This window comes from Nannospalax galili, unplaced genomic scaffold (genome assembly GCF_000622305.1).
Source record: "Nannospalax galili isolate Female #2095 unplaced genomic scaffold, S.galili_v1.0 scaffold598, whole genome shotgun sequence".
Classification (NCBI taxonomy): Eukaryota; Metazoa; Chordata; class Mammalia; order Rodentia; family Spalacidae; genus Nannospalax; species Nannospalax galili.
This window is the reverse complement of record NW_008342423.1, coordinates 1,479,068-1,492,012: the sequence shown is the minus strand read 5'-3', so window position 1 is coordinate 1,492,012 and position 12,945 is coordinate 1,479,068. Positions and strand designations below refer to the sequence as shown.

The window sequence follows — 12,945 nt, the reverse complement described above, 5'->3', positions numbered from 1 at the left end:
CAACAAGCACATGCGTACTATGTGCCTGACGTTGTTTGATCCAGGTCCTTGGCAGTCAAGGAGCTACTCTTCCTGAAGAGATGGCCACCAGCCAACACAGTAGCTACATGAATATGTAATGAGCACTAATGGAGATAGAAAGACTAGGAAGAGGAATTGTGAGCGCTAGTGTGTGTGGGGTTGGGGAGTACGAAATAGCGAGGAAGAAGGATTTAGAAGCACAAGACAAGAACAGGTTCAGTGAGCACCAAACAGTTACTGAGGCCGGAGTCATAGGAGGGTAAGAGATAGGAGTGGAGCCGGCAGCATGGTGGGGAGAGGTAATAAAGGATTTGTTTCATGGGCTTCTTTTATTCTGTCAAACCAGAAGTTACAATGGAGGGAAAAAATGGCCCAAGAACTCATAAGTTTGTGACAGCCCTCAGACCCAGCAGCCACCAGCCCAAGCTTAGCAATGCCCCTGAATACAGAGGATGGCCCAGATAAAGCTCAGCAAACTCAGAGAAGTGTTCATAGACTTCATTCTCAGTGTTTCTTGGTTTCTGGTGCATAAGGGGCCAGAGCTGTTGACCACTTTAGAGGGAAAGGGAAAAAGGAAGTGGGATGGGGAGTCCCTGGCTGAGGTGGAAAAGGCAGTTGAATGCCTATCAGTAGATTAAGCCTAGGGGTGGAGACCCACCTGCTCCTGGAATGAGGAAGCCCTGGCCCATTTGGGGTGTAAGAGGAGAAGGGAGGGAGAGTTCCCAGAGGGGCTGAGCTCCTGCTGCCATTGCCCTCCAGCCTTTTGCAGGGTGAGTTTTGTACTGGGCCTTGGCTACTTGATAGGGTCTCCCAAAATCCAGCACACTGCAGTGACCCACCTCCTCTCCCATCTGAAACCTCCAGGGGAGTCCATTCACCTGTTTAAAGAGTGAAGAGCTGGGCTTCAGTGGGGGAAAGGGGTGCAGCTTGGCCTACAGGTAATTGTACCCTTGGAACTCCAAGTGGTAGGCTGTCCCTCTATAGGCTGTACCAGCTTCTTCTGAAGATCATGCTGACATATCCCAGGATGACAACTCCTCCCCCAGGCAGCACAGCTCAGTATGGAGTACTATTCTAGAAGACAGTGTCTCACAACCAGCACAGAATTGCAGACTGTAGGGTCAAGAAGACCTTAGAGCTCTTCTCGACTGAGGCCCAGAGAAGTCAAATAATTTGTCCAATAGCTCCTGGGCCACCATTAAAGACAGAGCTAGAAGCCGAACCTGGACATTTTGATCTATGCTTAATTTTTTTTCTAGCCCTAGGTTTTATGATTCTATGATACTCATCCAATGTGTCCTCTCCCCCAGAGCTGCTTCATCCAGAAGCTCTTACCTAAAATTCCTAAGGAACCTTTTCTAACCACTAGTTGTGACCATAAAAGCTCATTTCCTTGGTCCTTGAGGGATAAGATTCTTCTGGACGGAAGAGCTGGAAATACAGTTAATAGTGCAATCTCTCATAAGCTACTCCCCTAACTCTCCCTAAGTCATCCTCTTCACATTGGCCCTCCCTCCTATGTGCTGGGACTCCAGGAGCCTGCTACCCTGGTACCATCCTGGTACCTGAAACCTGACTGGGGACACGATCCTGGCTTTGAGTGGCTGCAGAATCACAGATTATTGAAGGAAGGAAACTATCAGAGATTAGAGTCCTGACCCACATTGGGAACTATCCCCTTGAGACCTCAGGGAACAGTCATTGCTTGAAGCTGAGGGCTCCTACTTATTTCAAGAGCACCTAGGATGTATGTATGTTTGTTTGTTTGTTTGTTTTGGTCTTTTTGAGAGAAGGTCTCCCTGTAGCCCCAGCTGGCCTGAAACTTACTATGTAGATCAGGCTGGCCTTGAACTCACAGAGATCTGCCTGCCTCTGCCTCCTGAGTGCTGGGCTTAAAGCATGTGTCACCATGCCCAGCAAGGATGTGTATATTTTTAATGAGCACCAACAATGTGTAGGAGATGCTCTGTAAGAAGTTTAGTGTCTTGTGTTCCTTCCAATACAGCAGTAGGCACATTTTACAAATTAAGAAGTTGAGTTTCAGAAAGAGTCCAGATCCCTAGAACTAATAAGGTCTAGGATCAACAATGAAACTCCTGTCTGTCCATGAAACTTAGTCCACAAATATGGTCAAGGGAGGTAAGTACCATCTTCTATGGCCTGCCTGACTGCAAGGTAGCCTACCAGCATGGAAATGATTCTATATCTTCAAATCAACCTTTGAGAGGTGAGGTCACTGGGCAAGGAGAGTGGGAAGGTGAGCCTGCTGTCAGCCCTCACTGCACATTTGTGTTCACCTGGCTGCATCCTGGAACCAACCCAGTCATGCTTGGGCAGGCGGCTGCCCCTCCTCCTTGGGTTGAGGAAGCAGGAAAAGGCAGTGGGGAGAAGTAGCTGGTAGGCTTGGCAGGTGGTGGTGGCCAGTGCCCAGCTAAGATGAGTTCTGTCTGGGATCTGGCTCTGGCCCTACTTTTTTTCTGCTGGGAGGCTGGGGTCTCTGTGAATTCTACAGGTAAGGGGGCAAGATGGGCCTTGGGGCTTCTTCCTGGCAAGGCTCTGGGTCTGTTTTGACAAATGTAAGTCTTTGTGGGAAAGGTTAGTTCTTTCGTTAACTGTAGTTAAGAGTGTGTCATATGTAAAGTACAGTGACTGTTGATGAGCATGCAGATGGAAGCTGTGTCAGCTTAAGTACAGTGACACTGTAAGGGGCTCTGGGAGTTTGTCTTTAGGTGAGTGACAATGTAAGCTGGGTGGGGAGGACCAGCTGGTAGATAATTTCACCTAAAGCAGAAGAATATGGTTTAATCAGGCTCTGTTTCCTTTGAGTTTGTTACCTAGCACAGATTTTCTTCAAAATATGACTTTTGGATGAAAAGTTTGTCACAAACTACTCAGCCAGGGAGATTCTGAGAAAAGGAAGCTTTTCTAAAAAAGGGAGCTAACAACCTGATTCGTCACTAACAAACACTGTGCCAAACTCATCACAAACACTTAAAAACTATTACAAGTTGAATTCTAGGTTCATAGAAATCAAGCAGAGTATATAGAGAGTTCCTTTGCTACAGTGATGACCCCACTCCAGACATCACCTTCTTATGTAGCTATTTCCATGTTCTCTGTATGTGGTGTGCATGTATATATGTGTGGTCTTACATGTATGTGGGTACGTGTGCACCTGTGTGCATGTACATGTGGAGACTCAAGGTTAATGTCAAGAATCACCCTCAATGGTTTTTCTACTTCATTCATTGAGGTAGAGTCTCTAAGTCAAACTCAAACTTGCCAGTATGGCTGGTCTTGTTAGGAGCTTATTCTGGGGATCTTGTCTCTGCCTTCTGAGCCTGGAATTACCGACCAGCCGCCACACCCACTGGCATTTACATGGGTTTCTGGAGATCCAACTCCAGCACTTGCATAGCACTTGACTCAAAGGGTCAGGTCACTGAGCCATTTCCCCAGCCCTATCATTAGTATTTATATTTATTTATTTAGTGTGTATGTGCACACACACCTGTGTGGGCTCCAGTCTGCCATGGTGCATATGTGGAGGTCAGAGGAGATCTTATGGGAATTCGTTTGCTTCTTTTGCTATGTAGGTTCCAGGATTGAACTCAGGTCACCAGATTTAGTGGCAAGTACCTTTACCCACTGAGCCATCTTACCAGCCCATTTAAATATTCACAATAGCCCTAAGGAATGGGTACTCACCTCCCAGCCACTGCCACCTCTCTAAGGGCAAGGAGACTGCAACTTATGGAGACTGAGTAATTTATCCCCAGAACCAGTGCTGGCCACACTGACTGACTGACGCAGATCAACAGTCAGCTGGGAACCTGGGACTGGCTGGTCTCAAGTGGGGTCAGGACTTCAGAGGGCACCAGTCAGAGCAGTCCAGCTCCATAGCAATGCAGCTTACCCATGCTGCCTACTTCTTCTTTGTTTACATAGTTGTGAAGCTGGCTCGCAGTGACCTCTCCTTTCTCTCTAGTAGTGCCAAGGCATAAAAGTAAGAGCCCATGTGCTCAGTTCACTGGGACTCACCAAGTTGTTCTTATGCAACACAGGCCTCAGCACCAGCAGATCGATTCCTTTGGTGACAACAAACAACACGGAAGTAACTGCCTTGACTCAAAGGGTCAGGCTGAGCTCAGAGGGAACCTTCCAGACCATGGACCCTGCTGGGTATTCAGCATTAAGACATGATCCTCTGGAAACTCAAACCCTGAACCCCAAGGCCACTTCTAAGACCTTAATCCTAACTAGCACCATTTCAGAAGTAGATTCCAGGGACACCTGGACCACTTCTCCTGTAACAGAGACCAAGAAGACCCAGACCACTTGCCCTTCAGCATCGACCCTGGAGACCCAGACCACTTTCCTGGCAGCAGTAACCATGGAGCCACAGAGCACTTTGGCTGCAATAGAGACTGAAAAGACCCAGATTACTTTTCCTGCAACGGAGACCACTTCTCCTGCAGCATCAACCCTGGACCCCCAGACCACTTCCTCTTCAGCATCAATCTTGAAACTCCAGACCACTTCACCTGCAGCATCAACCCTGGAAACACAGACTACATCCCTTGAAGCATCAACCATGGAGATCCAGACCACTTCCCCTGAAGCACTGACCGTGGATACTCGAACCACTTTCTCTGCAGCATCAACCCCGGGTACCCAGACTACTCCCTCTGCAACATCAACCCTGGAGACACAGACCATTTCCCCTGAAGCATTGACCATAGAGATCCAGATCACTTCCCCTGAAGCATCCACCATGGATAATCAAACCCCTTTCTCTGCAGCATCAATCCAGAAGTTTCAGACCTCTTCCCTTGCATCATCAACCATGGAGCTCCAGACCACTTTACCTGAAGCATCAAGCCTGAAGACACACACTACTTCCCCTAAAGCATCAACCATGGATACTCAGACCTCTTTCTCTGCAGCATCAATCCTGGAGACACATACCACTTCCCCTGAAGCGTCAACCATGGAGACACAGACCACTTGCCCTTCAGCATTGACCGTGGAGATCCAGACCACTTCCCCGGTAGCATCCACCATGGATACTCGAACCCCTTTCTCTGTAGTATCAACCCTAGATACCCAGATTACTTCCTCTGCAATATCAACCCTGGAGAGTCAGACCACTTTCTCTCTAGCTTCAGCCCTGAAGCTCCAGAGCACTTCTGCAACAAAGACCAGAACCCTCCCGAAGACAATACCTTCTAATTTAGAGGTTCTGCACACCACCCCTATGGAGACTTATGCAACAAGTGGCAGCCTTGGGCGAACTGGAGTAACCACAGTTGAGACTGATGTAGTCAGTGTTCCCACAGAAGCTATCTTTGATACTCTTTGTACTGATGACAGCTCTGAAGAGGCCAGAAAGATCACAACTGACCTCTTGACATTGGCACACACCTCCACAGAAGCTAAGAGCCTGTCCTCAGAGAGCAGCTCCTCTTCTGACAGCTCAGTAGATGTCCTCACCAGCTCACAGGCCCAGGAACCTGACATTGCAACCCTGGCTAAGGACTTGGTTACCTTCAGCATCACCCATATTGAACTTTCCAGCTGCATCACAGAAATAAGAACATCTGACATAATCTCTGGGACCTCAGACACAGACCATAGCCCTACAGGAGTAGCCTTGTCCACCTCTGAGACATCAGCTTTGTTCAACTCCATCGAGGGAGAATCAAACGTCCCCAAGACCACAACTTCAACTGAGACCTTATCAACAACAAGCACCTCCAAGTCAGTCATCCTTGACACCACCCTGGAAACCAAACTCCCTACTAGTAGCAACAAAGAAAGAGAAACAACAGTACCTAAGACCCCAATCCCCACTGAAAGTTTGGTGACAATTAGCAGAAACCCAGCCTTCTCTATTGAGACACAAAGTCACACTGAGGTCTTAGGGACAATTACAATCCCCACAGCTGCTGGGTCAACAGTGGGTGAAGTCACTTCCTTCACTGCTTCCTCAGTTTCAGTCAACAGCTCCTCAGCAGTAGCGGCCACCAAGAACTTTATCCCCTCAGAAATTTTTACCATAGGTAATAAAACCAACAGCTCCTTCCCTGTAGGTAGCAGCCTTTCTCCTTTTGTCTATTTGACTACAGCTAGCACCAGAAAAAAAACAAACACCAGAGCCTCACCAAAGACCCCAATGAGCCCCCCAACATCTACACCCACCATTGCTTGGACAAAGAAGACCACAAAAGCTACTGCAAGTAAGTGACACCTTCATGTGTGTCCTTTGGGGCCTCCATGTGTGACCTTTGGGGACTTGGGGTTTGGAGTCTCCAGGATGTTTGCATCCTTAAGGAGCTGAGAAGAAGGTGGGAGCTAAGACCTATGTTGAGTCCTCTCACTGATGATTCATGATCTGTGACTCTTGGTCAAATTGGTAATAAGAAGTTAGGTTGTATATGGAAAGTCTTGAAATTGGAAGTTTCAAGAAGTAGTTGAGATCTTGGACCCCTCCCTCTCCCTCTCCCTCTCAGTTTCCTTATGTGTAGCTGAAGGGAAATTACAACTGGAAATTTTCCAGCACTAACCTCTAAGAAGTTAACTGTTGAGCAACTACTGCACATCAGGTGAGTTTTGAAATGTTATTAGAAAGATATGACTCTCAAGCCTGGGAAGCTCTAGTCCAACCAAGCCCACACAGAAGGATGAAATATAGGCACCCGATCCAAACTGCTGCCATTTGGGATATGGGGCCCTATGAAAGTGGGGCTTGGTGGACATATTTTCTGGGTTATATAACATAGAGAGAAACTTTAAACAAACAAAACAACATTTGGGGAGTTTGAAGGTTCGTCTTTGGAAATAACTGAATCTTCTCAGAGATAGCTAATGTCAGAAACTGCTTGGTAAAGGCAACCCCTGAACAGTCCAAAGTGTCTACACCACCTCTTGGTATTCTGTCCTTGTGGTTCATTCCTGAGTACCTTGACCTTGTCCCACCTTTTTGATCAAGGGAAATAAAAATATCAATCATGAGTTGGGGATAAAGCTCAGTGACAGAGCATGTGACACTTGTCTAGTGTGCTTGAGACCCTAGATTTGATCCCTAGCACTGAAAAAAAAAATCCCTCCATCTTTATCATCTTTATCTACCTATATCTCTGTCTCTGTCTCCATGATCTCTGATGTAACATCTGTAATCTCTATCTCTATAATCTCTATCATTCTATCTCTATCTCTGTCATCTCATCTCTGTCTCTATCTAACATCTATCTTTAGGCATGCTATCAAAGGCCTATAATTCAGTACTTGGGAGGCAGAAAAAGGAGGTTTGTAACTTTGAGGCCAGCTCTAGCTATATAATAAGACCTTGTCAAACAAAAACAAAAACAAGGGGGTAGAGAGATGGCTCTATGGTTAAGAGCACTGATTTTTGTAGAGGACCCAGCTTTGGCTCCCAGCACTCACATGACAGCTAATAATGATCCATAACACCAGTTACAGGATATTTGATTCCTCTTCTGGCCTCTGTAGGCAATGCATGCATGGGTGCATTTACATACATGCAAGCAAAATATATAAAATAAAAATAAATTTAAATATCACACATAAAATAAAAATAAATTCAAAAACACAAGCAAAAACAAACTAAAAGAAAATAAAGAAAAAATAGTTAACTATAACTGCTTTCTTCAATATCTTTTTTATTCTAGGAAGAAATACTAAAAAAAATATTTCACAGTCAGTAGGCAGAACCCAAAGGAGGAGGGTGAATGAGTCTACTTTACACAAGAACGAACCCCAGACGACGTCATGAGCTCAGTGTTTAAAAGGTGCAAGAGAAACCTCTGCCCCAAATGGGCAGACACATCAGCCAGATTATTTCCAGGATTCTCCAGGGCAGTTTACCTGGGGGGCTGGAGTTGAAACCGGCTCAGGATCCAACCTATCTCCAGGATCCATTCTCAGAGCATCTATTCTTCTTGGTTCCAGTGATTACTCGGCCCAGGCAGTGTTACCACAGAAAACTGCCCTTTTTCCTTTCATAGGTTCATATCCATAGTTAGACTCAAAACTTTCCTTAGTGGAATTTTCCCTTGGGGGCTGTGGGCGTGCTTCACATTTTGAGAACTGAAAGTGAATTCACACACACGAACTGGTGACCAGATTCTGGGTACAAGTCTTTCAGCAATTCTCACTCCTACAGAGCACTCTGTTAACAAAATGAGTCTATGTTACATAGAGAGTGGACCCTAGATGGCTTAACTTCAGAAAGAGGAAAGACCCCAGAGTGGAAGGGGAGTAATTTTTTAAGTTTTAATTTTTTACCATTGTTATTATTCTCTTCTTCCTGCTTTACATGGGTTCCAGGGATCCAACTCAGATCACCAGGCTTGCATGGCAGCCCCTTTACCTACTGAACTAGCTACCTCACAGACTCGGAAGGGAGCTCTGAGCACACATCTCAAGACTTAATCTTCTTAAATGACAAACCCGTGAACTCACAGATCATCAATTTCCTTGATCTAACCATCGGGCACAAAAGCAGTTAGTGTGGGGTTAAGAAATCTAGGGGAAAGTTCTCTGGGGGCAATAAATGGCTTTGTAGGCTGCTGGGGACTAACCCAGAGAATCTGGGACCCAGGGCTGTTCTAAGACTCTTTCTCAAGAGACAAATGCCTATTTTTATTCAACCCAGGTAGAGAGGGTACTGAAAGACTCTATCCAGTCCCACTTCATAAAGCAGTGAGCTTATTGATGCTACCTGCAGGAATGTGGGTGACCCAGAGGCAGCCACACCACTGAGACATCCCACCTTGGGGAGAAGAGGGCCTCATGAAGAACTGAGAGTTCTGTGAGCCTCCCTACTCCCCCATGAGTGAAGACTAACAGGACTGATCTTGTGAGGACCTTGTGCAAGTGATCACAGCTACTCTGCTCAAGACCTCAATGGTCATGTCTAACCCACAGGAAACAGATACTAGCTATGAGCAAAGAGCCTCCTCGATAGCTTATCAAAGTTTATTAGAGACCAAGTTTTCTTATACCACTCCAAAGAGCCAGTGACATAAGGACAAGTTGTTGAGACAAGGAAACCATTTATTTGGAAAGTCAGAAAATAAAGGGCATCTTAGGAAACTCGAGTGTACTGAAAGACTTTATAGGGAGAGAAAGAAGGAGTAAGGGTGTGATGGGAAAGACAGATTTGGTTTCTGGAGGCTTCTAGAAACTGTTCCTGCAGCCTTTGTCTTAGTTACTCTTATCTGGGTATCTTTAGCCTTGAAGGAGAGAAAAGAAATTAGGTAAATCAACCTTGTATTATGGTTGCAGACAAAACACTCCTTAAATGTTTAATAGATAATAATTTCATAGCTTAAACTTGAGCAGAAATCTGAACTGAAGGTTACGGTAGCAAAGGAAACATACAATATGGAGGCAGAGATGTCAAGCATTTTCATCTTGTTTTAGGTGCTTATCAGACATTTACAGATTTAAGTAAAAAGTCAATGTTAGGAGGGATTGCTCAGTGGTTAAGGGCACCAGCTGCTCCTGCAGAGGACCTACATTTGGTTCCTAGCACCCACAACCACCTCAGTTGCTATCATCAGAATCCCAACGTCAGAGGTGTCTACAGCAGAGTTATCTCTTAGCAGAGAGACTAATAGAGTATCACTCAGCTACATGACCTCCAAAATTAGTGATTTTTAACGTCAGCTTTATTTTTAAAGCAAATGAAGCCAGAGAGTTCATTTATATTTTCCCCTAAATACAAGGTAGAACTTCCTTGTAGTGCTACTAAAGCCAGAAAGGCTGTTAGAAGACCCCTTTATTCATCACCAATTTAAAGTTGAAACAGTTGGCTGTGGGCATTCCCTCAGAGAGCCAGCCTCTCTCTAGCACTTTTTCTGGTTGGGTTCTTCCCCAACAGACCTGTGTAGGGCCTCTGGGCCTCAAGAAACTTCTAGATCTGCTTCCATTTCCCTTCCTCACTCTTCTCTTTTACTTTTCCAAATATGGGAAGTACCCTAAGACATTGTGTCTTTCCCTAGTTGGCTGGGAGGACACTGCAGTAGGTCTAGTGATTCCAGAAAGGAAGTCCTTGTCTCTGCTTGTGACGAGCAGATGTTAGATCCTGTGTGAACACATACACACATTTATAGGCGGGAGTGCAGATACATAGGCAGAGGTGGCCGAGGCTGGAACTGACTTGATTGCTCATCATCTTCCTGTTCTCAACTTTCAGGTGGAGATGGAGGCTTCCTCCTTGTGCGTCTGAGTATGGCCTCCCCAGAGGACCTCACTGAGACCAGAGTAGTGGAGAGGCTGATGCAGCAGGTGAGTGGGCTCTTCCCCAGCCAGGGGTGGGGGTGGGTATAAAGTGAGAGGCTCTCAAGGACTGCTGGGAGCATCTGCAGTTGCAGAAGAGCAACCACTACACTAAAGGGATCTAGTTTCTTCTAGAGCGTTAGGAGCTGAACTACCGATCTTGACTGGCTTCTTTGAATTCTTCTGTCCCTTTTTGGTAATGCAAATAAATTCCCTCACCCCGCAACTCCAATTTTTTCCAGGTCCTAAAAGTGCAGGCTTCTGGCCTTTGTGGAGAAGGCCAATGATACTGGTGGGAAAATAAACAAGGTTCTTGGTTCAAGAGGTAGGAACTAAGTTATAGCTGCTCAAACACAATCACGATCGCCCCAACTCTGGTCCTTTCGTTCTTCATAGTTTTCTCCATATGTATAGAAGGCTGGCTAACCCAGCTTAAAACTCACAGAGCACTTCCTTATCCCCAGGTCTGCATGTCATTCATAGAAGGACTGGTCTTATTGGCCTGCAACAGTTATCACAACTGACAGTGCAATAAATAGCACAAAGCAGGAAAAGGACATGAAACAGGGCGCTAGGTAGGAAAACCCTATAGAGATATGTTCTATATGGGAGCAAGATTATGATTTATTTGTTTACCAGTTGGGGGGAAATTCTCTTAAGCCAAGGCCATTGGATAGCGTCCCCAATGGTGAAGTTCTGGAGTCAGGGCTGTTGGGTGGGGATGGTGTGAATCATTGGAAGGTTAGACTGGGTCAGTTCAGTGTAGATGTCATTGGCCTAGTTCAGTGTAGGTTTCACATAGTAGAAGATGGAGCAGGAAGAGGTGAGGCATGTCCAAGCTCTGCCCAGAGTGTGAACAGTGAGAATAGACTTAGTGTACCACCTGAAGTAGATTGCCCCTTCCACAGTGCCCCACCAACACCTCAGACGTGCGGTTAGCACCTATCATAGTCAGCCTATCAGTTCAGGCTCGATGCTGTCTCTTGGAGAGGTAGATCCAGAAGAGGAGGTGCCTGAGGGTCTTATGCCAGATGTGGAGTCCTACAGTCAGGATGACCGGGTGAAGTAACTGTTATCCCATGCCAGTAGAATCCCTTGTTGGAGGCAAGAGAACCCCACCATCTGTCTTAGCAAATAGGAGGAACTTGTTGGGGACTCTCAGGAATCAAAGGAGCAACAGAGAAGCAGGTTAGAAAAACAAACACAAGACACACGCTACCCAGGAACCAGTCCCCCTTGCTGCCCATTACCAGTGGACCTCAAGCTGCCTGCATGCACTGCCACAAGTGGGCTCACACTGGCATTTGTCTCTGGGTTGCTTATTACAGTCAACGTCTTGAGCAGGAGCACCCAGTCAGCTAAGCTTAACTTTTGTGCCCAGAATGCCCCATGGTACATTAAGAGGGAGTATCTGGGTCCCTGAATTCTCTTAGTGCCAAGGATGCCCATTAGGATGACCCCATCCCTGTGAGGATTTCTCTCCATAAGACATTCAGGTTTGATATAGGACAGGAAGACAGATGACAAAAGCCTCTGTTATGGACATCAAAATAGCAAGCACGAACCCTTGTGGAGGAGGGAAGCCACAGTCAAGTGCAGACCTAACTCCTGAACTGAAAACTATTTTAGGGGTCAGAAAGAAACCTGAGAGATCTGGAGCAGTTCAGGCAACTGAGGTGCAGGAGCCAAGTCATGTGGGGTTCCTGTTGATTTGTTATTATTAATTCGTTTCGCTCTTGTTTTATGAAATATGCTAAGTGTTGTTGATTCTTACTGGGGCCTGGTCAATGATGTGAGGCTCAGGAGATAAATCTGTGTGTGAGTTCTAGTTAACTGTGTTAACTCAGGTAGGTCTGTTGTTTATAGAATTAGGATAATAGCCCTGCTTTGTAAGGCTGCTGTGAAGTTTAAACAGCGTGGCATGGCCCTCATTACCTCAGGGGTGAGGGCTCAGGAAGCATTGTTGATGGTCTCCCACTGTTCCTTCCTGTCCTTGGCCTGTGTTGGGCTCGTGGCCACCCCACCTATCCTTCTGTTCTCCAGCTCCGCTGTGAATTGCACACCCACATGCCACTTGCCCAAGTCTCCCTACTGCGTGTCAGGAGGCGCTGAAGAATGTTAGCTGCAGCCAGACATGTCTCCTCTGCTGGAAGAATAGTGCTGCCTGTGGCCTGGGCCCCCACCAACAGATTGGAGCCACTGTACTGTGCTATGGACCCAGAATGTTCCCATGAAGGTCAACTGGCCTTACCCCAGACATGGTCACGGGCCCTGGCCCACTTGTGCCCTCATGTGGGTGTGGAGGACCTACCCTGTTTCCAGGGGAGTCCTTTGCTTCCCCTAACCCCTATGTTGTGTTTCAGTAAAGAGAGGCCTGACCACGTACCCATGTGCTTTCATTCTGTACTGAAATGACGCTCAGTGTGACCCAGAGATCGTCTATTTGAGCCTTATGCTTTTGACATTTTACTATGTAGGAATTTGGGGCATCCTCACTATTCTCTACCTTTTATGTTCCCCAGTTTGTGGTTTGGTTTGGCATTTACCAAGGCTAGCCCTGAAGCCTGTCGAACCTTGTGATCTGTATTAGTCAGCTTTCTGTCACTATATCAAAATATG

The 12,945-nt window shown here is 46.3% G+C and overlaps 1 protein-coding gene across 1 annotated transcript; it reads left to right on the top strand.

The window, feature by feature from the left end:
- The first annotated feature begins 2,457 nt into the window (after window positions 1-2,457).
- On the top strand, window positions 2,458-12,699 carry Muc20 (mucin 20, cell surface associated). Its single transcript, XM_017799476.1, has 4 exons — window positions 2,458-2,533; window positions 4,086-6,260; window positions 10,244-10,335; window positions 12,370-12,699. The coding sequence occupies exons 1-4, from the start codon at window positions 2,458-2,460 to the stop codon at window positions 12,436-12,438; spliced, it is 2,412 nt and encodes an 803-aa protein (XP_017654965.1). The 3' UTR covers window positions 12,439-12,699.
- Window positions 12,700-12,945: the final 246 nt, after the last annotated feature.